The following is a 22,437-nucleotide window of genomic DNA, read 5'->3' on the forward strand; positions in this document are numbered from 1 at the left end:
ACAGAAGACGCAAAGGGGAGAAATGAACAAATCACCTTCGGATCTCGACACCAGGAGACAAACGACGAGGAAGAAGGAAAGGGAACTAGGAAACAGGTGAGAAATGAAATGGAATGGAAATGAAATCGGGAAGAACAACAGGGGGAGAAGATGGATGATTGAAGGGAACGAGGGAGTTTGGATGGTCAAGAGCCGCTGCGGGTGGGGAAAGGTGAGCTCCGATCTAGTCCGCATGGCGTTAGGCTTGCCTGGAACTTCAGACATCCCATTCTCAGAGTCTCTTTGTTCCCTCCTCAAGGCGCTTACCACTTGACCCCCAGTTGATCTATCGATCTATCCATCTGTCGCGAGACATTATCCCGGTTTATTTCTGGAAGCTCCTTCAGGTACGTTCTTTTGGATTTTTTTCTAGCCCCTGATACAGATCGTCTAGCGCTAGATACATCACATAATCACGATTCCTGGGGTGCCGTGCCTTTTTTCAATTGGACTGATGTATGACCTGTAAATCCCACTTCAGTCCAAAGTGGTAGCAATAATACCAAATGTTGTCTTAATTGATCTTCTTGTTTTTGTGCGTCTGCTCTCATGAATGATGAGCCTGTCGATTATTTGTTTAAGTGAACACTAGTCCCGATCCATTAACTGGGCATAGCAGGATCTCCATACTCTCCCATCTCGCTTCTGAAGAAGAGATCATCCGAAGCTCACGAGTATGGCTACAACAAACTATGCGGACCCCGAGTCTTTGGGGGTCCTAGCTACGATGGTCAATAAATCGGTAATTCCCCATTGATCCCGGTGGATGGACGAGAGCCTGACATGCGCTTGATAGCTGGTCGAAACCGGGCGATTCTTCCGGGCAGCAGGCTCGACGCAGGCCAGGACGCAGTTGAAGCGGACGATCCCAGTCGCCCACGAAGAATTTCAGAACGCATTGGACAATTTGTCTGAACAGATTGTGAGTGAACCTTATCAACTGTGGACAATGATACAAGTGTCCTGGGTCGACTATCGGATTCGTCTAACAGTAAACAGTTTATTGCCAAAGCGTTTTTGGAAAGGGACTACGAAGCAGTCTTGGCCCAAAAGTCCGCCCTACAACCAGCTCAAGACACCGTCATGGATGAAACCGACATCAAGCAAGACCCGGAACCTGCACCATCACAGCCTGAAATGGAGTCCGCCAGCGCAGTTGCAGAAAAAGATGCCCCAGGCCAAACGGAGCAACCCGAGGTCGCCACGGCCGAAGAAGCTGCCCCGGTGAAGCAGGAGAATCAACCTGTGAAACAAGAGCCGGAGAATAACGACGAACCGGCAGCCGCAGCTCCTGACCAATCCCCAAATAAACCAGAAGAAATCAGTTTCCACTCCATGTTAAACGACAACAGCGCCCCCAACGAGTTCGATCTCAACCTAGATTTCGGGGATGACGACCTTGGGAACGAGAATTTCCTGTCCGGGTCCAACTTTGCCAATGCCGTGGACGGCACCAACGGTCATACGAACGAGAATGATCCGTCCGCGAACACAGCCATGGAGCTACCAGGGGCAGGCGCCAGTGGGCCAGCAGGCGGAGATGTATTCGACTTGGACCTACAGAAAACAGACACCCCTGGGGGTGAAAATAGCAACCAGCAGCCAGACGCACAGATCGGAAGTAACACCGAGGATATCATAGGACCGGGGGAATCAAGTTTCGACGATCTATTCATGGAGAACGATAACTTTGGAGGAGAAGCAGGGGGAGATCCGAATCTGCTTGAAGGCGATGACTTAATGAATATCACCGAGATCGACGACAACTGGTTTTCTTGATTTATCTCTGAGAGAGAGCCTTGACCAGCGCATGAGAAGGATGGTTTGAATATCTGATAGCGTATTAGCTAATATACGGTCCCTTCTGGGGTCAACATACTACGCAAACTGGATTCGAAGCACGAAACAGCATCGTGCTAATCTACATGTACGGTCATTCAACTAGCGAGCAGACCACCTTGCTCTCAACCTCGATCGTCCAAACCCCTACGCTACAGAGTCCAGGACAGTCTCCTCACCACCCCCCGCTTTCAATTCCAGAAGGCACAAAGAATCTATGCAAGGGATAGCCCAAACCCGGAATGTGCAATGACGCAAGGCGTCAGCCGGGGTATCTTCTAGAGAGAGCTAATCTCAATTCCTGTCAAAGTTGACGCCTCAACTTTAAACCAGATTAGCTCTGCATGTGGATTGCCCGTGGCTTTGCCTCGTGTCAAGCCTATCGACCACGATCTGCTACATATATACTTTCAAATAGCCATGTTCCTACAACAGATTGTGGCGTATAGAGGTAAAGCGCTAGGGCAATCTACAGACCTCTCAATTGACCAAATGCTAAGGAATGTGCGGGTTGATAGAATCTATGAGCGAGCAGACGACAGCTAATGATGATGACTATTATACCCCGTCTAGTGATGAGGTCACTCATCACTAGACTAGGGGTTCTCATTCCAACATTCTAGAATGCAAACGATCCACGCCTAGCAGAAATAAAAATCCTTCTCTCTGTGGATCAGTGGATAGAATCCCGTACCCCGACAGCATGGAAGCGTATCAGCGCTGACCCAAGGCGCCGACCAATGCCGCGTGAGATAAGCGGCTATAGTTAGTGATTGAAGAGTGACAGATAGATTTAAGATATGAAATAAACTTTGACCGGCCCTTTTTGAAATCAGACGGGAAAATGTGATTAAAATAGAATGGACATCAAGCCAACAAGGTAAAATAGAAGAAAAAGGACAAAATAGTTGGTATTATTCAAGCATGAGCAACACTTGCAATACTGTTTGATACCCACTTCCCCTTCCTCATTCAGTACAAATATCCACAAGACCACGGCGATGATCGTGACATTTTCTTAATCTAGTGCAATAATACCATGATTTACTCCCGTCCTGGAGGGGGGGAAGGGGGGGGGGGGGGGGGCGCGACAAATATGGAGGGGGAGAATATCATGATGTCATGCAGCTCCCACCACCACACCGACAACCAACAGGTTCTCCCAGACGATCCCCGCACGGGGATTGGCGCTCGGGGAAGATTTGCACTGATGTACAGAGTACATCCACCGGTCTAGCAGACCGCCTGTCACTCACCTGAACCCTCATGTTGGTAACCTCCCTCGTGGGCTGTTCAGCTGTTATAGACTGGTGTTAGGAACGTCTTTCCCTTCTGGTCGAAAAGGCAGTTAATAATGTCGACTGGGATACTGGTTCGAATGGTGCCGGGTTATCCGCACGGAGGCAACATCCGCTTAATCCTCGGCCTCCGAGCCTCACACTGCACATTCTTCAGCTTCTTGACATTGTTAGGTGTCCATACTACCTTAGTAGGTATCGGTTGGGTGGGTACATTATGGTGCTGATAGTTATCTGAATCCATCCATATACGTGTCACATGTCCAATACACCCAGATTCCAATATCTAGGAATGGATACAGGCACTCTTGGACATTTTCTCCAACGATCCACTATGGGTCTCTTCTGTTGATAGGTGTGATTGGAGATTGTAGGTGTCGTACTACCTACCCTTCGTCAAATGATAGAGAAATAAAAAAGTTGGTCCAAAAAACCCGTGGACAAAACTTAGAAGCCCATTTAAGGTTGATCCACCGGTTTGATATCATCAATGGATTGATTAATCAACCACTTTATCCAACTTCACCCACGGATCGCCGGATCGTAAGGAAGTTTACCTCCTTCCACTCCGCGTCATCATCCCAGAATCCTAATATCTGTCATATTTCATTGTACTTTTTACCTCTCTCTCCCTTCTATCTTTTTTGATTTGACTTTTTTACTTTTTTATTCATTTTTTTACTTTCCTCTTTTTGAGACTCCGACCCTCAGAAAAGGCGCGCCTGACCCCCATATCCCTACTTAGTTCTTGCCTCGGCACCGCCTCGTTTTGTCGCAACGCCAGTACCATCACGTCCCTCGTCCACTCGTATTACGATCAAGGAAGAAGATCATTGATTCATTCTTCCTGGACAGCAGCCTGACGGCAACCCACCCCGGTACCCTACCTTACTTAACCTACTCCAGAGACCTTTTTCCCCGCAGTTCATCGACCCTTCTGGCCTTTCGCTGTCTCTGGTTTGCTGGACAACAGTTGATCATCTTCACCAAGCTACTTTACCTGGTATTGGTCTTCTGTTCCCAAATCATTGCTGCCTCGTCGTTCCCCTCTCTCTCGCCAATTTCCTCCAGATTCCCCCTCCCTTTTCCGACATATCGATATCAATATATCAACTGTGGTCCTCCTTGCGTTGGTCAGTCGATCTTCAGCCAAAGCGGACTAAGGGGTGAAAAAGCAAACCAAAACTAAAGAAAAAAAAAACTAGAAAAAAAAAGAGAAAAAGGAAAAGGAAATTAAAAATAGGCCTTGAGAGAGGTCGCACGACTCTATGCATCAGGGTTGTGGATAATCGCTCGGTCCTATCATAATCACTATAATCCCCAGTACGGTGTACTTTATAATATACCCTTCAAGCGCCCCAATTCTGATTCCCGGGTGTATCATCTACCTGCAGGGTAAGTGACTTCATTGCCTGTCGTTGCTGTTTTGGTCTTCTTCTTGCCTTGCTCCTCGCTCTTAAATCATTGGTCTTCTCTTCTTGTCGCGTTGCTTGTACATATGTGCCTCTTTTCCCACTTCCAACCAAGGGAATAGTGTTGCTGCGCCTATCCTGTTTTACTCACGCGCCTCACTATTGTTGTTTCATTCATCCCGTGCGAAACCCTCCGTTTCCTTTGCGCAGTGGCGGGTGTTGAGCGGACTAGAAAGGGAAAAAAAAAAAAAAGAAAAAAGAAAAAGAAAGAGCCCTGTCTGGCGGGATCCCTGATGTTCATGTTTATCGTCCGATCAATGATGCGGGATTTGGTCTTTTTGCAATGATGACAACTACTCACGTTCCGTCTTTGCCGCAGGAATCGTCGGGTTCGGTCTCGACTCATCCTGTCCATCAGCTTCCCTGTGGCGCGCCTGATACTCTCCCCTTATTTCCCGGCCTCCTGAACGCCAGAGCGGACCATCGCCGGTCGCTTAGCCCTCCGACACCGACTGGGTCCAGTTTGGTACCGGACCCATATTCCAAGCAAGGCCACCGTCGCAGGTCGATCTTCAGAAAGCTGGCGGGTCCACGGGAAAACGCAAAGCGCCTCCTCCGCTTGGGGGTCCCCGGTCTCATGCAACCCACCCCATCGCCACCTGGCCTCCCGATGTCTCGCTCACGCCGTCCACGTCCCGTGTCGGAAATCCTAATCTCCGCAGACGATGCTCAAATGTTGGCGGCTGCAAATACGCAGACTGGCCGATTACGATCGGACTCCTCGTCGACCATTTCGGCAAATCGACCCCGCTCGGGATCGACACGCCAGAGTACCCCCCCTCCAGAGTCCACCGCGCAGTTTCCGACCTTGCGCAACGAGAAAACTGTCGCGACGGGCAGCGGCATCACCGTCGGTGTCGCTCTCACGGAGCCCGTGCTGTATCTGCAGGGATACGATCAAAATGATCCGACCACCAAGAAGTCTGCGATTCTGCGCGGGCAGTTGCATCTCAAGGTGACCAAACCTGTCAAGATCAAAAAGGTGTCTGTCTGTTTCCGTGGACATGCTCAAACGGACTGGCCTGACGGTACGACTGGATCCATCCTGCTCGGTGCGTCCTTTTTACTCATCAACCTTGTTTCACTCTAGGAATCCCCCCGAAGAAAATCCACTTCCACGATAAGAACGACCTCGTCACCCATGGCGTCGTCTACTTCGACCACGGCGGTAGCACCCTGATGCAGAATGATTACGGTGCATCCTTCTATCGACTTGCCAAACCGCTGCCGTCCGTGACGGGAAAGGATGGAACGACAACGTTCGCCCGTGAATTTTTCCCGAAAACCGGATCCTCGACCTCGTTGAGCAGTGGTGGGTCGAAGCGGCTCTCCTTGCAATCAAATCATCATCACTCGCGCAGCTTTGGCAAGAATGATGCACCGTCCAACACCAGCGCTCATCCACCGCGCAACTACCTCATGTTCCCTCCCGGTGATTATATATATAACTTCGAATTTCCCGTTGATGGCTCTCTCCCGGAGACCATCAATACCGAACTGGGATTTGTGAAGTATGATCTTGAAGCCATCGTGGAACGGTCGGGCGCGTTCCGGCCCAATCTGCTGGGCAGCCTGGAAGTCCCCGTTATTCGGACCCCAGCCGAGGGTTCATTGGAGCAAGTCGAGCCGATCGCGATCTCGCGAAACTGGGAGGATCAACTGCACTACGATATTGTCATCTCGGGGAAGTCGTTTCCCCTGGGCACCCAGGTGCCCATCGCATTCAAACTGACACCCCTCTCCAAGGTGGAGTGTCATCGGATTAAGGTTTACGTCTCCGAAAATATACAACACTGGACAAGCGACAAGAGCGTCCACCGCTTTCAACCAGCCAAGAAGGTCCTCCTCTTTGAGAAGCGAGCGGATTCTCCCAGTACGAGCACCTACCCTGGCAGCTCTATGCGTGTCATGGCTGGCGGCGGTGTCGGCTTCGACCAGCGTGAGGCTGCGGCGCGGGGCGAAGAACTCGTAGATCGGAGTCGGACGAGTTTATTGGGAGACGTCGCCAGCGACGCAGGAACCGGCCCGACCGAGATGGAATTCAATGTCCAGCTCCCGAGTTGCCACGAAATGAAGCACCGCGACGAGTCTCAACGGCTGCATTTCGACACGACCTACGAAAATATCCAAATCAACCATTGGATCAAGGTATGCAACCCATTAGCGGATGATGGTCCACGCCGTGCTAACCTTGCCTCTTTTTCCCAGATCGTACTGCGTCTCTCCAAGGTTGACGAACGGGACTCAGGAAAGAGGAGACATTTTGAGATCTCAATCGACTCTCCCTTCCATCTCCTCTCCTGCAAAGCGACCCAAGCCAACATCTGTCTCCCCGCGTATACGACCCCGAACTCAGATCCCGTGCCGCAAGCGCAGGAGTTCGAGTGCGGGTGCCCCGGCGCCCCTCCCCTCCACCGGAACAACTCAGGCGGCCACCGTCCTCCCTCCGAAGGGGAGGAGCCATTTCCTGGACGGTCAGTCAGCCGGAGCTTCACCAACGGCTCTGGCGGTTTAGCTCTGCCTCCTCAGGCGCACTTGGCGTACGGGGCGAGCGAGCCGGCTACCGACCCGGCACCGCGTCCAATGCATCTTTTGAGAGCCCCGTCCTTCGCTCCACCTCCTTTCGAGGACGTCCCTCCACCGCCACCGCTGATCACGCCTCCCCCCGAATATACGTCGATCGTCGGCGACAACGACCGGGACGCGGTGCTCGAGGACTACTTCTCGCGGCTATCCTGCTACGAAGAGCACGCCGACGACGAACGCGGCCGAGGCCGTGTCGACGTCCCTCTCACCCCCGGCGGCCGCGTCAACCGCAGCATGGACGTTCCCCGTGAATGGGTTCGTCTGGAAGAGTCAGCCGTCTGAAAGATACGCTACCCGACCGACGTCCCCCCTTACCATCTACCATTCAATGAACGATGCACGGCTCACGGATAAACGAAATCACGAATCATTCATCAGCCTTTGCCTCTTTTTGCCTCTTCTTTTTACAAGTCTAATTCACTTTACACTGTTGGTACGATATTGGAGTTCAGCATCAAACTCGGGTATACCCGTTCGGTTTTGGGCTTGAATGTTACTTTACTGTATAGCTTGGATATTCGGGGAATTTACTAGCTGTTTCTTGCTGAGTTGGAAGATAGAGTTGGATTGGCGTTTGTATTTTTTTTTTTTTTTTTTTTTTTTTTTTTTTTTTTTAAATTATAGTTGAGGTGGGCGGATCTGACTTCCTCGTTTGGGAGTTGGTATATACATGTAGTGGTGTATATAAATCAGATAAGCACATATTGCGCGCTGTTTACGTTTGCTTTTCTTCTAGGATATTGGGGAACCAACATATAGATGAATTGGTAAGATGCTCCAGGGAGCTAGCTCTATAGAGAGAATCTATATTGGTAGGTATCTCAAATATCAAACCAACACAATCTACTACATTTGCGATGCATCGTCTCCTCGATCAGACTCGATCTCTACAAACCTCTTATTATAAAAGTAGCCATCAAATCAATCACACTTCCACTCTCCTTCAGTAGCTAACCAGACAGAGTTACCCCTATCTATAAAAAAAGAACGTCCCAACGACTAGTCCACCAAAACAGCAAAGTCACCCCTACAGGAAGACAGAACCTAAAGCTTAGCCCGACCATCAAATCCCCCCACAAAAGACGAAGTCTTAATCTCAGCAGGCTGCGCCAACAGCGGTCCCACAGCCTTGAAGAACGTCTTGAACTCCGACGAGCCGGCGTGGGCTTTCAGGTTGTCGATGTCTGTGTACCTGTATATTCACGGGGTGGGGTTAGCGGGTGGGGATGGCATGTAGCATAGCCAGTAGTTGGCGTTTACTATATTCTTAGAAAGAGAGGGAAACGGAGGGAGAAAACATACTTCTCCACAATAATAAGCTCCTGGCTCTTGGGCGGCTGCAGAGCAAAGTAGATTTGGGTCTTGGGCTCCTGTTCCTGGACGTGCTTGGAGAGGGTTTTGAATGCTTCCACGAGCTGGTTATATTATATTATATTCGATGGTTAGTCTGAGTGTAGGATAGGCGCGTATGAATACCTGGGTACTAGTTGATCAGGGGTGGGTTTTATATAGGGTATGAACACACCTCGTTGAACTTCTCCGGCCGAGGGACGAGCTTCACGATGTTGTAGATTTCTCCTGCCATGGTGCTTTCTTTTCTGATAACCCTTCTAAGCTTGTATATGAGTTGAGTTTGGAAATAAAGGTTTGTGTAGTGTCTTCACTTTGTGTCTACGAGGTACGTAGCTACATGCTACTACTATCAGTATGGGTTCGGGCCGGCAACGGTGAGAGGAAAGTGGAGAAGCCGAGGATGTGCGGTTGCTGAGGATTAACCGATCACATAATCTTGGGCTTTTTTTGGGAGCTTCGTTATTGGGGTGAGCTTATATGTTGGATATAAGTGCTGTCTGATTACATTATCAAATGCTACCTTCAAGTTTCTGATATTAGTAGGATGCTGTGGTTTCAATTTGGCGTCAATATATTTGCATACTTGGGCAGTCACATGATATCATACCGATGACGTAAGGAGCCATTCCTGCTCCAGATTCGGAAATAGCGAGCTCAGACCACCGACCCTACCAGATCTCTTTCTCCGATCAGCCTAGCCCCGCGAAGATGAATGCTCGACATCAGATCTGCGGTCAAAGATGAAAAAGTCGCTTCTTTTAGTATTTATTCACGGCTTCAAGGTTTGTCTCACTCCGTCCTTCGCCGCCTGTCCAGAAGACATGCGCCTGTGTCAGACGCCCGCAATATGCCAGATCGGCTTGCTGACAAGTACATCGATAGGGAGACAATGATACTTTTGGGAGTTTCCCCGAACGCCTAAAGGCAGTGGTGGGCCGCTGTCTGCCCAACGTGCAGGTCGCCACCGCTGTGTATCCTCGGTATGATACTCGCGGCGAGCTGAAAGAATGTGTGGCCAATTTTCGGGAATGGTATGTTGTCGACGCGCGAACGATGAATCTGCGCGAGTAGTTGACTGACTTTTTGATATACAGGCTACAGAATCAAGTTATTGATTTAGAGGTCGAGAATCAGACCCCGTCGCCTACTGTTGACCCTTCCGTCCATGTCTTCCTTATCGGCCACTCGATGGGTGGGATTGTTGCTGCGGAGTCGTTGATCCTGTTGGCCTCGGAGCAGCCGATACCCCCGAAATCCGCCACGGCTCCGGAGGAGGATACGGGGAAAGCCCGTGCCTCTCCTGTTGTAGAACCTGGCTCGTTTATGTTCCCGCATATTCAAGGCGTGCTGGCTTTTGATACTCCTTTCCTGGGCATAGCGCCAGGTGTTATATCCTACGGAGCTGAAGGGCATTACAAGAATGCCTCGTCTGCGTACAGCGCAGTCTCTGAGGTAGCAGGATTATTCGGATTCGGCGGTAATAGCGCGTCATCCCCCAAGGGGGCTACCAACCAGGAGGCTCGATCGAAACAGCAAACTCCTGCAGTGACCAACAGCCCGGAGCCATCTACAGATGCCGCCGCGACACCTTCCTGGCAGCGATGGGGCCGGTACGCCATGTTTGCGGGAGCTGCAGGCGCAGTTGCTGCAGGCGGCGCAGCAGCTATCTACTCCCAGAGACACAATATAACCAGCGGATGGGGCTGGATCTCGTCGCATCTCGAATTCGTTGGATGTTTGACACGGTCCGCCGAGATGCGCCAGCGTTTGGACCGCTTGGCCGAGGTCCAGAGGGACCGGGGCATCGGCTGCATCAATTATTATACGTGCCTGGGCAAGAATGCATCAGCGTTGGTCGAGAACACCGGTCCCGGACAGACCTCTTTTAGTCAAAAGATCATACGGTCAAAACACCGCACATTCTGCACCCTGCCGGTAAACGTAGAGGGCCGGGACCTGCCTGTGCAAGAGGGTCCAGGTCTCGGATGGGTCCGAGCGGTGAACGATAATGCAAGCGACGAAGTCAAGGCGCACATTAGCATGTTTCTGCCCAAGCAGAACCCTGCCTTTTTGGACCTCGTTGGCGATGCATCCAAATGGCTCGTGAAGTCCGTCGACAAGAGCTGGTACTCCTCCGCTACGGTTGATGAGCGCATTCCACGGACCGACAACAGCAAGGGTGCGGACGACACTGATAACGGATTCATGGATGGAGACGATGTCGTGGTTGTGGATTAGATTCGTGGCTTGAAAAGGATCAAACACGGGAAAAAGAACCCGAGAAGAGGGAATGAAAAATCATGTTGAACCATTTTAAAGGTACTGCAGGTCTAGCCTCTGGTCGAACAACACAATTCGCCTAAATCACCGCGAACAGATGCTACGAATCCTGTGGGATGGGAGGGAATGATTGACCAATTCCTGCCAATTTAGGGATTAGGATTCCGTTCCAAGCCACCAAAGCCATACGGTATCGGCAGGGATGCAGCAATCATCAACCCCTCGTCGATCGTTCCATGCCTTCCGAGGTTCCATATTTCGCCCTATCGCGGAGTGACACCTTGTGGGTTAGTGTACTAAGTACGCTGTCAAAGGTCCGACCACCGAGACGGAATATTTGCAGGTGGGGTCAGTCTCACTCCTGTCATGTCTGTTTCCCGGTCGAGCGCCTGAGCCGACTGGTCCTTGCGCCGAAGATGGTTTATCTTATGGCATGATACGGTATACGCCGGAGTGGTCTGACTGCTGGTACTATAAAACGGAGCTTAATTACTTTAGGTAAAAGGTACGCCGACCAGGATGGGAGTCCAATAGAATAACAACCATCTTTGAAATCTTTATTAAACTTCAATTACTGGGAAGATAATAATATTGAGTTATCTATTCTGTATACTTCAACCGGCACAACAATCTAAACATCATTGAGGGGCCGTGAGTGACCGCCCACCAACCTTCTCCAACCGGTCGTCCTGACGAGCCTTCGGAATCCTTTTCCTAAATTGATTGATCAACGTGGATCTAGACTTCTGCACATGCCGCGCGCACCCGCTTAAGCCGTGTACTAACTAACTTCTTTATTCGCTTGTTGCATGAATACTGAATACACTGGTAGAGTAAATCCACTCCTGGATTCTGCTATATTTTTGATTTTGTATTTATGTTGCTTTTACTATTTTCGTTTCGATTTCATTATTAATTTGTCTTTCTCACTTTTGTATTTTATTTCGTTTTGTTTATCTTGATAGTTTGGACTATATCCATCCATATTTAACCATGATTTATATACCTAACAAACTATATATCCCCGTCGTTAGCCGTTCAGGCAGGCCCCAGGTGCTACGTACGCTACCTACCGGTCCGGCTGATGGCACCATCTTCATGTAACTATATTAAAGTGTATTGTACTTAGTTACTAGGTACCTAGGTGCCTCATCTACCTAAAGTACTAGGGCGGGTGAAATAAGTACCGCAGTAGACTAGCCGACAGTAGTACCTAGCCTATTGACGGTTAATTTTACCGGATCTCGCAGGGATGTTGGAGATTACTCGTTTTTGGTCAAGGGATTTGCTGTATTGTGGTGCGTTGTACATAGAATTTGGAGGATGGAGGGGTATTATTTGATATGGTTTAACCCTTGGTTCTTTTACTGTCTTTCTGACCGCGATAGGATCAGTAGGTATTGGAATTTCGGATCCTTGTTGATTAATAGGTTTGTTATGGACGGGTGGTTGGTAGATGTTTTTAGATAGGAATATAGTATGAAATAGGATTGCATGGAATTAGATGAATGGGTAAAAACGGATGTAGTAGATTAACCAGATATACAGCGCAGCGTAAGAAGCTTATATGACAGATGCTAATTCACCGGGAAGTGTCTAGGCAACAGCTAAAACCAAATGAAGGGTGATGAGAAATGCAGTATACGCAACATAGCGCTCGGATCCATTCGTCGGTATTGTCTGAAGAAAACGGGTTCCGTCGGAAAGAGTTCAGTTCGTGCCCGCTAGTGAACTCAAATTTATGAATTTGTGCGAGAAAAAAAAAAAGATAAAATAATATGATAAACGGGTAAAAAAGACAATGCGGTGGAAGGTTAATACTGGTGGACGTTATAGGTCGACGCGCGATGGTGATACATGCTTCCGGCGTACTCCGAGTTCGAATCCTGGAAGCCCGTCTGTCGGCGGTCCTCTTCGGGGAGGAGTTCTTTCACTTCCCACGTGTTGGGTTTGATGCCAACGGAAAATTCCAGATCTTCCTTGGTGATGTAATCCCAGAACTGCGAGATCAGTTATGCCCTTGACAGTCGGGTTCGATTGGTGGCTTACCTTGTAGACCATCATGACGGCAAGTAGGTTGCAGAATGTGGCGAAGAAAAGTCCGTCAAGGTAGTGCTGGACGTTGTCGCAGATGGTGTCGCTGAATCCGTACAGGATGACCTGTCCACAGATGAACACCAACACGCCGAAACAGATGTGGCCCAGCGGCCAGCGGTCCTCGAGGGTGTTCATCACCAGCAGCAACTGCATGACTAGATACACGGCAATGCAGACCGCATTCAACAGATACAAAACCACGAACATGCCGACGGTGCTGGTCGGACTCAGACCACCCCACGACTTGAAGGTCAGTAGCGACACGAGGAAGGATATGGCGAACATGGCCACTGATGTCAACCGCAGTAGCCAGACGGAAAGGGCAGTTCCATCCTCATAGAGCTGGAAGCCCACGAACCCGTTGACAAGTAAAGATGTACACAGCGAGGAGGTCAGTCCGCTCTGAACGGCAACAAAATATGGGAACGGCCCGCTCCGAGGGGGAACAACTCCCGCATCGATGATCAAAGAGCACATTGTCAAGAGCATGTAGATATAGAAGAACGTGATAATCTCCTTGCGACCTGTTACAAAACAGTACGAAGCCCCCCGTTAGAATTGATCCGTCGACCCAGATCGGAGAATTGAAACGTACCGACTGCAGTGAACTTGGACCGGATGTGCAAGATCATAATCACCGTCATTCCCAGCGCAATAATATGGACAAACGATGCAGCGCCCTCGAAGATGATCGTGTTGGCGACCTCGACATTCCTCGCATAGCAGTTGGGAATGATTCCGGTGGAACCTGTAATCGATGAGGCGGGGCCCACCAGGGCGCAAAGCGGCAATGCCGCTTTTTCGCAGATGGTGTTGAAATCACCGAACCCCATCGCGGCGGATGATCGCGAAACTGTACACAGGTACGGGAGTGCGCGAAATGTACGGGTATGATCGCAGTCGAATCTTGGTTTGTTTGATTATTTCGATGGATAGCAGATCCTCGTCTCCACAACGACCGAGGCCACCCCACGACCCAAATCGCAAGTCTCTCCTCAGTGGACCGCAGTGAGTGCTATCTCACAGAAAAGACGGAAGAAACAAGCGCACCGAGATAGGTGAGAATGAGCGCAAAGAGTTCGGAAATCGCCTAAGCAGGGTTCGCGATCGATCCCGTAGCGATGCTGACGAGGAATTTTGATGCTTTTGCGAATCGGTCGCTGGGGTTGGTGATCACGGGGTGCACCAGGGTCAAATCGGGACTGGTCTGGCCTGAGAGATGCCCCAGGCGCAACATGATGGCGCTAACCATAAATGGGAAAGTTCCTGGTGAGCCCGCTAGGCGGTCAGTCCCGCCCGTCTGTGCCTGGATGCCTGCCGGCCGGCCTGGCCTGAGGTTCTATTCAGGTACACTTCCCCACTTATAGTTAGTCCAGGTGCTTTTGGTGAGTATGAGGTTAAAGTAGGGTAGGATTATAACAGGAACAGTTAGAATGTTCTAGCTTCAGAATTATAGTAAATACGTCAGCAAATCTTCATGTTGGTGTTGTATAGTATCTATTTAGTACTTGTATCAGACCCCATGTTCTTGCGTGTCATGGATTCCCAGGAAAACACGGCACATGCAAGTATGACCATGCTAATCACCCCTATACCGAATCCTAGGTCTATGAAAAGTGCTATTGCACGGTCTGCCTTTGCGATGCCAAATGTGGCTTTGAACGCCCCCTGAACAGCGATTACTTCAATCTCCCGAATCGCGATAAACAAGCCTAGCTATCTCCACGACAACAGACACAATCTGCGATGCAAGCGGATTCAATTTCGCTCCGTGGCCTCATAGAATATTCCCGGCTGCAAAAATCGAGTCAGACCACCGATAAGGCCTCGCGGAAGAAAAGGCTAGTAAGCTTTGTTTACAAGGTTTCAAGTCCATCCCAGCAAACCCCACTATAAGTAGTGGGTACGTCAGGGGGAGTAGCCGTGAGATTATCAACGCATCCCAGGCGCCGTGGCTTCTAGTATCGGTATGATTAATTGCCGCGGTCCCAATGCTGTCTGTCACTTTCGATGCTGCTCAGTACAAGTCAATCATATCAAAAACGGGAAGGGTTTCCGGCCGCGCCCCGACTTGGATCGGGTTCCTTTCCTTCTCGACTCGCCTTACTCAACGTCTGAGAGGCCTTTAGTGAGTTTGTATGCTGACGTTAGTGCTTTTAACCTAAGAGCGACTTCTATACTGGATCGTCGATGGTGATCTTGCGAGTAAACCGAGTAATTTCGTCACTGGGCCATATGCGTCATTTCGGTCACCATTTTCGGTCACTACTTGAAGACAAGAAAAAGAACAAACACAAGAAAGCAAGAATAAATGAACCAAAGTAGAATCAATCAAATTAAGAAGAGAGAAAAAATCGAATTCGCTGGGGAAGGTCCTGTTCAAGTGGACACGTCGCAAGATAATGCCACAGTTGCTGTGTGTCCTTATAGTACTCAAGAAAGTTTAGAGAAAGTAGATGGAACGCAGTCTACGGAGTATCATGCCTAAATTATCCAGCGGAAAGAAGCGAAACATAATAAAGATAAAGGTAAAATAAATGAACAATATTGAGTTTTAATTAGAAATTCATTTATTCCTTTTTGGCTTCTGTCTTTTCAGTAGCAGACAAGGCCCCTGACGAACCGTTTTCCAAGGCGTGACACCCTCGTTCGTTGGCCGAGTTTTATCGAAACCGTTTGGTTGCTTCCTCCAGGACGTTAGGTTCTGGGCCTGTGCGTGAGGTGTATAGTACAATGAAAGTGCTTACTCCATTGACTGGGGTTTAACTTTGACGCTATTTCCCTTCCAGTCCCTTCCGCTAATTGCTCGGTACGTCGATTCGGCCCCATAGTGCCAGCCTAGTACTACGGAGTACGGACAGACCCCCATTTCAGCCGATTTCTTCTATCGCATTGGATTCGGCTTTTCCTTAGTCTGCGGTTGGTTCGCTTCTCATTTCCTGGTCTAGAAAATCAGGGGTAGGAACCAATGAAACGTACTCGAACCGAGAAGTCGATGTGGATTGTACCCACCTGCCAGACCTACATCTCTACCTAGTCACCTATCATCAGGTATTCCACCAACTCCCCTAACTTTCATAAAGGACACATATGACTAGAAAATTTGCGTACAGAGGATTCACTGCTATGGAAGCTTAACTTGCTATCTTGACTGTGTAAATTCATCCTATGCGATGCATCTGGGACAGAAAACACGCCTCGGCATGATTTGAACCTAACATGTACACGTCCGCCACCAGAAGCTAGCCCCTTTCAACGTGAAGTTGCTGATGTCATGGGTCGACTCTTGCACCCACGGATAGGCAACTTCGGGAGCTTAGTATAACATCTGACGAGATACCTGGCCCCTGTCAAGACGCGCAAGGTCAGCCGGCATGAATGGGATGGTTCGAACGGACCAATGATGGCAATATCCACCTAAATATTGTCAACTCCTATAATTTGATATCCATCATCTCATCCCGAACTTTACTCCGTGGGGCAGGAAAGCCGTTTCCATGTTGGCCAAGTCGCCGTTAGTGGGCCATTGTTGTCTAATGTTTGCTTTTTGAAACAGTCGCTGGCACTTCCCTTCGTCTGCTGGACAAATCTCTTCTCCTCTTCTCTCTCGGACAGACAACGGTGACGATGACCACCCACACAGTAACATGGCACCCCTTCCAACTTTCTTCAATCTTGTAACCCTCCATATTGCGCCTGCATGATAATCCTGGCTAGCGCCACGTGCGGGTGAAGCATCAACGGCTGCGAGGGACCGCGTCGATCTCCCATTGACCCGATCCGGCCAACGGAGATGGGTCCTGGTGTTTCACCCTTCAGGTAGACCAGGCCGTCTGGTGGACCAGTTCTTCTCCCCCGAGGATACATGCTCCTTCATACCTTTAGCGATTTAATATCCTTAGCCGCGGCATTATTCCACTCTCAAGTGTTGCATCTTGGGTGACGTTCGATGACGCTAGACCTCCACCTGGGCAAGGATTTATTTTACGTTTTTTTGATTTTGAGTTTTTCTATCTTATTTTGTTTTTCCTGCGTTCTTTTCTCTCTTCCCTACTATTTTTCCTTTACTTTTACCTTATTTTTTCCACCCTTCCTCAATATTAACATTATTGATTATTTCAATTTATTTATCTAATCTTTTATCAACCGAAACGCCCGACAGTTTCTGCTACCACAGCCGGCGGGATAGTTGAGAAGCGAGGCATCCCGGCATCAATTTATCAATGTACCAATTTATTTGATTGGATTTAAATTTAATAATTCAACAATTCAATTCTTTCCTTCTTTTTCTTTTCTCTTTTTTCACTTCCCTTATTTTTATTTTCCATTTTTTATTCTGATTTTTACTTTATCTTATTTTACTTAGTTTTTTTTATCCCTCTCTTTCTTCTCTCTCACCATCTCCGCCCCCTGCTGGGACTTTCTTGCACCCGGCTTGTGATGGGCCCTAAACACCCCCAATGTTTCTAAATGGCAAACACCCTCGCCTGTCCATGCCCGCCATGACAGCATGTGTCTGCACCTGGCATTTGTATATTACCGGCTCCCCGTCCAGAGCTCCAGTCGACAATTGACCGTTCGACTTCTTCTATAGTGACTATAGAGTTGGTTTTTCCCTCCCCACGGCCTAGGCGCCATTGTCCTCCAGTTCGCTATCATCAACATATGGTATACAATATACATCGAATTAAACGCTTCGTCTCTGGTCAATCAACATAAACTCTATATCCTCCCCTTCCTCTTCTTCTCTCCGCCCTCCCTGAAACCTTGCGCTTCCCGCCTTCGACTTGACCGCAATGTGCAATTACTTCAAGAACTACCACATCTACAGCACCTGTCGCGAGCCCTCGGCGCATTTCATCGAGACTTCGCTGGACGACACGGACAAAAAAGAGACTCGATGCAAGGATAGTCCCCACGATCGGTTCATTGTCGTCATTGGGAAATGTCGCCTATGCTGTTGAACATCCACTACCTGTCTGGGATGTATATGTATGGACTGGTTGCGTGACACCCTCGCATCAGCCCTCCATCTGCGCGGCATGGACCGCTGCAACTGCTGTGCTCTGCGTCTTCGTTCAATTCGTGCCTTCTTGAATGCGCCTTGGATGGGCTGGTTCCATGGATTTCGACCCGACTACGTGACTCATGATCCGTGACGATCCCGCATATCTCTCGAGATAATTGTTTCGATCTTGTTAGATGGTTGTGGTGGAAAGGGGACGTGTGGACCGTCTTCTTTTTTTTTTGGCTGTTTCCATCTTCGACTATTTCCCTCTTCGCGGTTTTCTTTCCATTTTCCTGTTCTGTTTCGACTTCCCCCCTCCATGCCTTTTTTTGTTGATATCCCCTTTGCTTTTTTTTTTTTTCATTCGCCTCTCCACATTTTTATCCTACAGGATAGGATATGATATACGGTATCGGGAACTTGGATTGGTATTTGGGATTTGCTTGTATGCAGCATGGTGCTAAAACGGAGTTAAAAAAAAGTGGATACTTAGAATTGGTTTGCGATAGTTATTTTATCTTTTATGTTTATTCCTTTTCTTCTTTTGCTTTCTTTTCGTTGAAAAATATTACCCATTGTTCCAAGTCTCCAGCTGTACAGAGTAGACATTGCTGTGACATCTCCAATGAGGGGCAAAAAAATCATCTTACCAGGTAGATGAGGGGAAAATAAAATAAAAAAATAAATAAAAAATCCAAAGGGGTGAGGCGGGGGTAAGGTGGAAAAATAAAAACATCAAATCATCTACTAGCGTTGCGACGAGGTATATTATATTGGGTAGGTACTGTTTGTTATTATAACCAATTTCATCATAAACTATCCTGCTACGAGTCAGGGTCGATTGATTGTTTGGGATAAGAACCTAAGAACCTAAAATTCCGGTTCCGATTGTTATCCGTTGCTGGTCCGGCTTGTTGCTCTAGACTCGCGAATGATCATTCAGTCACATGTCGATCTCTAGCAGCGTTGGAGAAAGGGAACGAAATCCATTGATGTGAGTGAGTGGGTGAGTGGAGGAATTCAAGGATGTATCAGGGATTCGGAAGGGGAGGGGAGGGGAAATGGATGCCGTGGCTTGTTGGAAAGATGAATATTGCTGGAATTGGGTAAGGGTAAATAGTAGATACCTAGGTAGAAAAATGAGATAATAGAAAAGAAATAGAGGATATCGAATTAAAAATAAATAAATAAAACGCCCTGACCCTTTCATCATTGTTTGTTCAAGGATTTAGTTCAGGCTAGACCGGAGCAACTAGGGCTACGAGCCCTTTCCTCTCTGTCCCGGCAGTACTGTACTATACCTACAATAGATGATGATTTAGTTATCAAGATGTTTCTTTCTCTCCTTCTTTCTACCTAAATATGCATACTATACCAAAACTACGTAGCTACATACGGAGCACACACCCCCTCCTCTCACAGCAGCTGCTGCTACTTGCGTGCCGACATGGTAGCATACATACTACATGCTAAATACTACTACTACATACTTCCGCCTGATCCACCAGCCATTCGAAACGGCGGATATCCGGTTGAGTCGGAATTTACCTGCATGGCGGTGCGGACGCCGTTGCGCGCCAAGGCAACACACACACCGTCCGTTACGCATGGACCAGAGCCACCTTGATCGAGAGGGAGTGTCTGTGCCCGGCTGTCTTTTCCCTCTTTTCCTTTCTCAGTGACTGGCTGCCCACTACCTTGAATGAATGTTAGGGCACGATGAACGACGGGTGTTGCACTGTCTTCATCAGTTGATCAGCCACAGAGTGTGACAATCGAGGCTTTTTTCCAGATTACAGAGATCAAAAACCAAGATCAAGTCTAATTTAGTGCCTGATGTTGTGGCTGACTGAATGGCCCGTCCCCTCCACCTGCGGCGTGGCCGAGACTGCTACACTTTCATTTACTGCGTACCTAGGCACATATCTACCTACGTGTCTACTTTGTATCTAGGTAATTGTCTGATTCTGTTCTTGTCATTGTTTTATCTGTTTAATTACGTGTTATCTACTCATCTATACCTATCCGCAAATCCTGATGTACTTGTTATTATTATCGTCATTTATATTCTTGATATTACTAGTTTATTTTACATATTTTACCCTTTTTAGTTATGATAATTGCCAGGTAGGTAAGTACCTAATATCATTATTACTAAAAACGTATTATTCCATCCCTTTCCATTGGCCCACGCATCGATCGACGCAATCTATTTCCACCGTCCACTGTTTATCCTCTCCGTGCCAAAGGACGGTCAGTTTTGAACTCAGACCAATCGTCCATGTGGCAGACAGCCGTGACAAATTACGGTTACACACTCGCTAGAACTAGAAAAGGATGGATGACACTGGACCAAAGAAACAAATAGTTCTGAGGTTGCTGCCCGCTAATCAGGGATTGCTGCATGCACGGGCTGGATCCTGCCAAAGGACTTGATAGGCAGTGTCAAACCACTGGGTATTGGCAAAGTAAGTATAGTTAAGACACTATAGTAAAGAAAAGCGGGAAGGAAGAGGGGGATAACCCTAATAGAGATAGACTATCTTTCGTTTACTGCCCATCACGATCCCCACTATTCCCCAGACAATACAAAACTTATGGAGTGCTCCGTACTCCGTATATAATACGCCGCGGTTGTTAGATCCAAATAAAAACACACAAAGAGTAGGAGTCGCATGGTGCTAGGAAAGTCTACTGGCGCCTTAGTCCACTCTCGGGCCGAGTCTGCACGCACGATGCAGACGGATGCGTTGGTTCCTGTGTTCGCAATCTATACCTTTAATGACTGCCTGCCCCTCTTCTATTTTTTTGTCTATCCTTGTGTCCGTGTTTTTTTCATGGAAGAAAATCTGTTAAATTCACGGTTTTTTCTGTGCCAATATAACCACTCTTGTATCCCGGGGTTTGTGAATGGCGGTCTGGTTGTCTACAGATTCATGGATACCCGTATGGCGCTTATAGGGCAGAATGCCTGACAGGGTATCATGGCAGACGGAATTAGTGGAAATTCTATAAAGAATGATTAGTGGATGGCCGATATTTTCCTTTTCCTTCTATTTTTTCTTCTTTTTGCGAAAATCTTTTTTTTGCCCTTTCCTTTTCCCTTGAATTTCTAGTATACCATAAACTTAAATTTCCAACCTAGTTTTTATTGAGTCCGTAATACTTCCAACCGAATCCAAACAAAATCCACCTCGAATCAACCGGTGCAACAGATACCGCGGCACGAGAACACCTACCCCCTCTTCTTTCCCAATGACAAATCCGTGTTGTCCAAGCTATCCAGGGTCTATCAACGACCTACCGATAGAAAGCGGGTACCACTACCCACCCCGGCCACGAAAAGCACGCTAGGGTAGATTGCCGGACAGAGGAGCAACGTCAGGCCTGATCATCAATGGTTTGCTCCGGCTGTGTTTGACGCACTGCCGATCTACAACACCTACCTGACGGCTGAGGCCATCTGATGATTGGGAGGGTACTCACGACTCAGTAGACTAGTATTGAGACCTTCACACGGCACAACCCCCGTCCATCCCTCGTTCGAATTACCTCATGTCGACGCACCCGGCAGGGAACGGCTTTCATAGGGCCTTGGGCCAGACGATCATCACGGATCGACTAGTCAATCAGATTGCGAGATTTTGCCGGCTGACCGGCTGGCTGGGGCCTTGTTAGGGTAGGACTTGCATAGTGTTGTTTACTCTAGGCAATAGTCGGTAGGTGGGTGACGACCTGGGCAGTTCGTCGTTTTTTTTTTTTTTTTTTTTTTCTGCACGATTAAGCAGGAGCCGGCATTCGGCCTATTTTTATCTGATCCTAATCAGCTGTTTCGTTTGCTTATTTTGAGAATGCTTCCCTTTTCTTGTCATCAGTTTTATATAACATTCTATCCGCGATGAAAAGTCAGGTGATAGAAGCCTGTTGTTCAATATTTTCTTATTTCATACCTCAGCTAATAACACTGATGAAACAATCGGCAAGAAAAACAAGAAAAAAGATTGATATAAACAGGTTTTAACGAATCAACTAATGATAAGGTGTAGATTGTAAAATCAAATACAATAAAAACCAAGAAATGAAACCAATCAAACCCAAACCCACATACATCATAAGGTAGGTACTACAACAGTGTCCGCCCGATAAACGCACGTATCACAGGCCACCTCCATCAACTCCGATTCAGGTCTGAATCCTGGATTTGGTGATGGAGTGATGGAGTGATAGAGTGATGGAACCTCGTCACGTCACTGACCACGCGACAGACTCCACTCAACTGACCTAAACGCTGAACTCAGGGTAATACTGTGCTACTGTTGTATCCATTGAGGTGCTTGGAGTACTTCTTATTCTGGATCAGTATATTCATCAGCCTGTTGTTTTATCTCCTGGGTATATAGCGTGTGTTTAGAGTTTACCCTGTTCATGTATGTATATTCTCTACAGTCTTCGCCGTTTTCCATAT

The 22,437-nt window shown here is 48.1% G+C and overlaps 6 protein-coding genes across 6 annotated transcripts; 4 read left to right on the forward strand and 2 right to left on the reverse strand.

Annotated features, from left to right (window-relative positions):
• Positions 1-715: 715 nt before the first annotated feature.
• On the forward strand, positions 716-1,818 carry P168DRAFT_314824 (uncharacterized protein; the record flags this gene model as incomplete). The annotated part of the gene is made up of 3 exons (XM_024839838.1): positions 716-781; positions 836-961; positions 1,039-1,818. The coding sequence occupies 3 exons, from the start codon at positions 716-718 to the stop codon at positions 1,816-1,818; spliced, it is 972 nt and encodes a 323-aa protein (XP_024697360.1).
• Positions 1,819-2,999: 1,181 nt separating this feature from the next.
• P168DRAFT_286839 (uncharacterized protein) lies at positions 3,000-3,632 on the forward strand. The gene has a single exon (XM_024836435.1). It carries the CDS (start codon positions 3,233-3,235, stop codon positions 3,401-3,403), a length of 171 nt encoding a protein of 56 aa, XP_024697361.1. The 5' UTR covers positions 3,000-3,232; the 3' UTR covers positions 3,404-3,632.
• A 1,302-nt stretch (positions 3,633-4,934) lies between these two features.
• On the forward strand, positions 4,935-7,516 carry P168DRAFT_230422 (arrestin family protein; the record flags this gene model as incomplete). Its single annotated transcript, XM_024833234.1, has 3 exons — positions 4,935-5,676; positions 5,739-6,796; positions 6,857-7,516. 3 exons carry the CDS (start codon positions 4,935-4,937, stop codon positions 7,514-7,516), a joined length of 2,460 nt encoding a protein of 819 aa, XP_024697362.1.
• Positions 7,517-8,278: 762 nt separating this feature from the next.
• P168DRAFT_314826 (putative quinol monooxygenase) lies at positions 8,279-8,819 on the reverse strand (the record flags this gene model as incomplete). Its single annotated transcript, XM_024839839.1, has 3 exons — positions 8,279-8,426; positions 8,537-8,649; positions 8,760-8,819. The coding sequence occupies 3 exons, from the start codon at positions 8,817-8,819 to the stop codon at positions 8,279-8,281; spliced, it is 321 nt and encodes a 106-aa protein (XP_024697363.1).
• Positions 8,820-9,327: 508 nt separating this feature from the next.
• On the forward strand, positions 9,328-10,825 carry P168DRAFT_278327 (esterase/lipase family protein; the record flags this gene model as incomplete). The annotated part of the gene is made up of 3 exons (XM_024835683.1): positions 9,328-9,369; positions 9,470-9,618; positions 9,682-10,825. The coding sequence occupies 3 exons, from the start codon at positions 9,328-9,330 to the stop codon at positions 10,823-10,825; spliced, it is 1,335 nt and encodes a 444-aa protein (XP_024697364.1).
• Positions 10,826-12,401: 1,576 nt separating this feature from the next.
• P168DRAFT_263139 (chitin synthase export chaperone) lies at positions 12,402-13,797 on the reverse strand (the record flags this gene model as incomplete). Its single annotated transcript, XM_024834785.1, has 3 exons — positions 12,402-12,867; positions 12,917-13,488; positions 13,560-13,797. 3 exons carry the CDS (start codon positions 13,795-13,797, stop codon positions 12,682-12,684), a joined length of 996 nt encoding a protein of 331 aa, XP_024697365.1. The 3' UTR covers positions 12,402-12,681.
• Positions 13,798-22,437: the final 8,640 nt, after the last annotated feature.

This window comes from Aspergillus campestris (assembly GCF_002847485.1).
Source record: "Aspergillus campestris IBT 28561 chromosome Unknown P168scaffold_1, whole genome shotgun sequence".
In the NCBI taxonomy this organism is placed as follows: domain Eukaryota; kingdom Fungi; phylum Ascomycota; class Eurotiomycetes; order Eurotiales; family Aspergillaceae; genus Aspergillus; species Aspergillus campestris.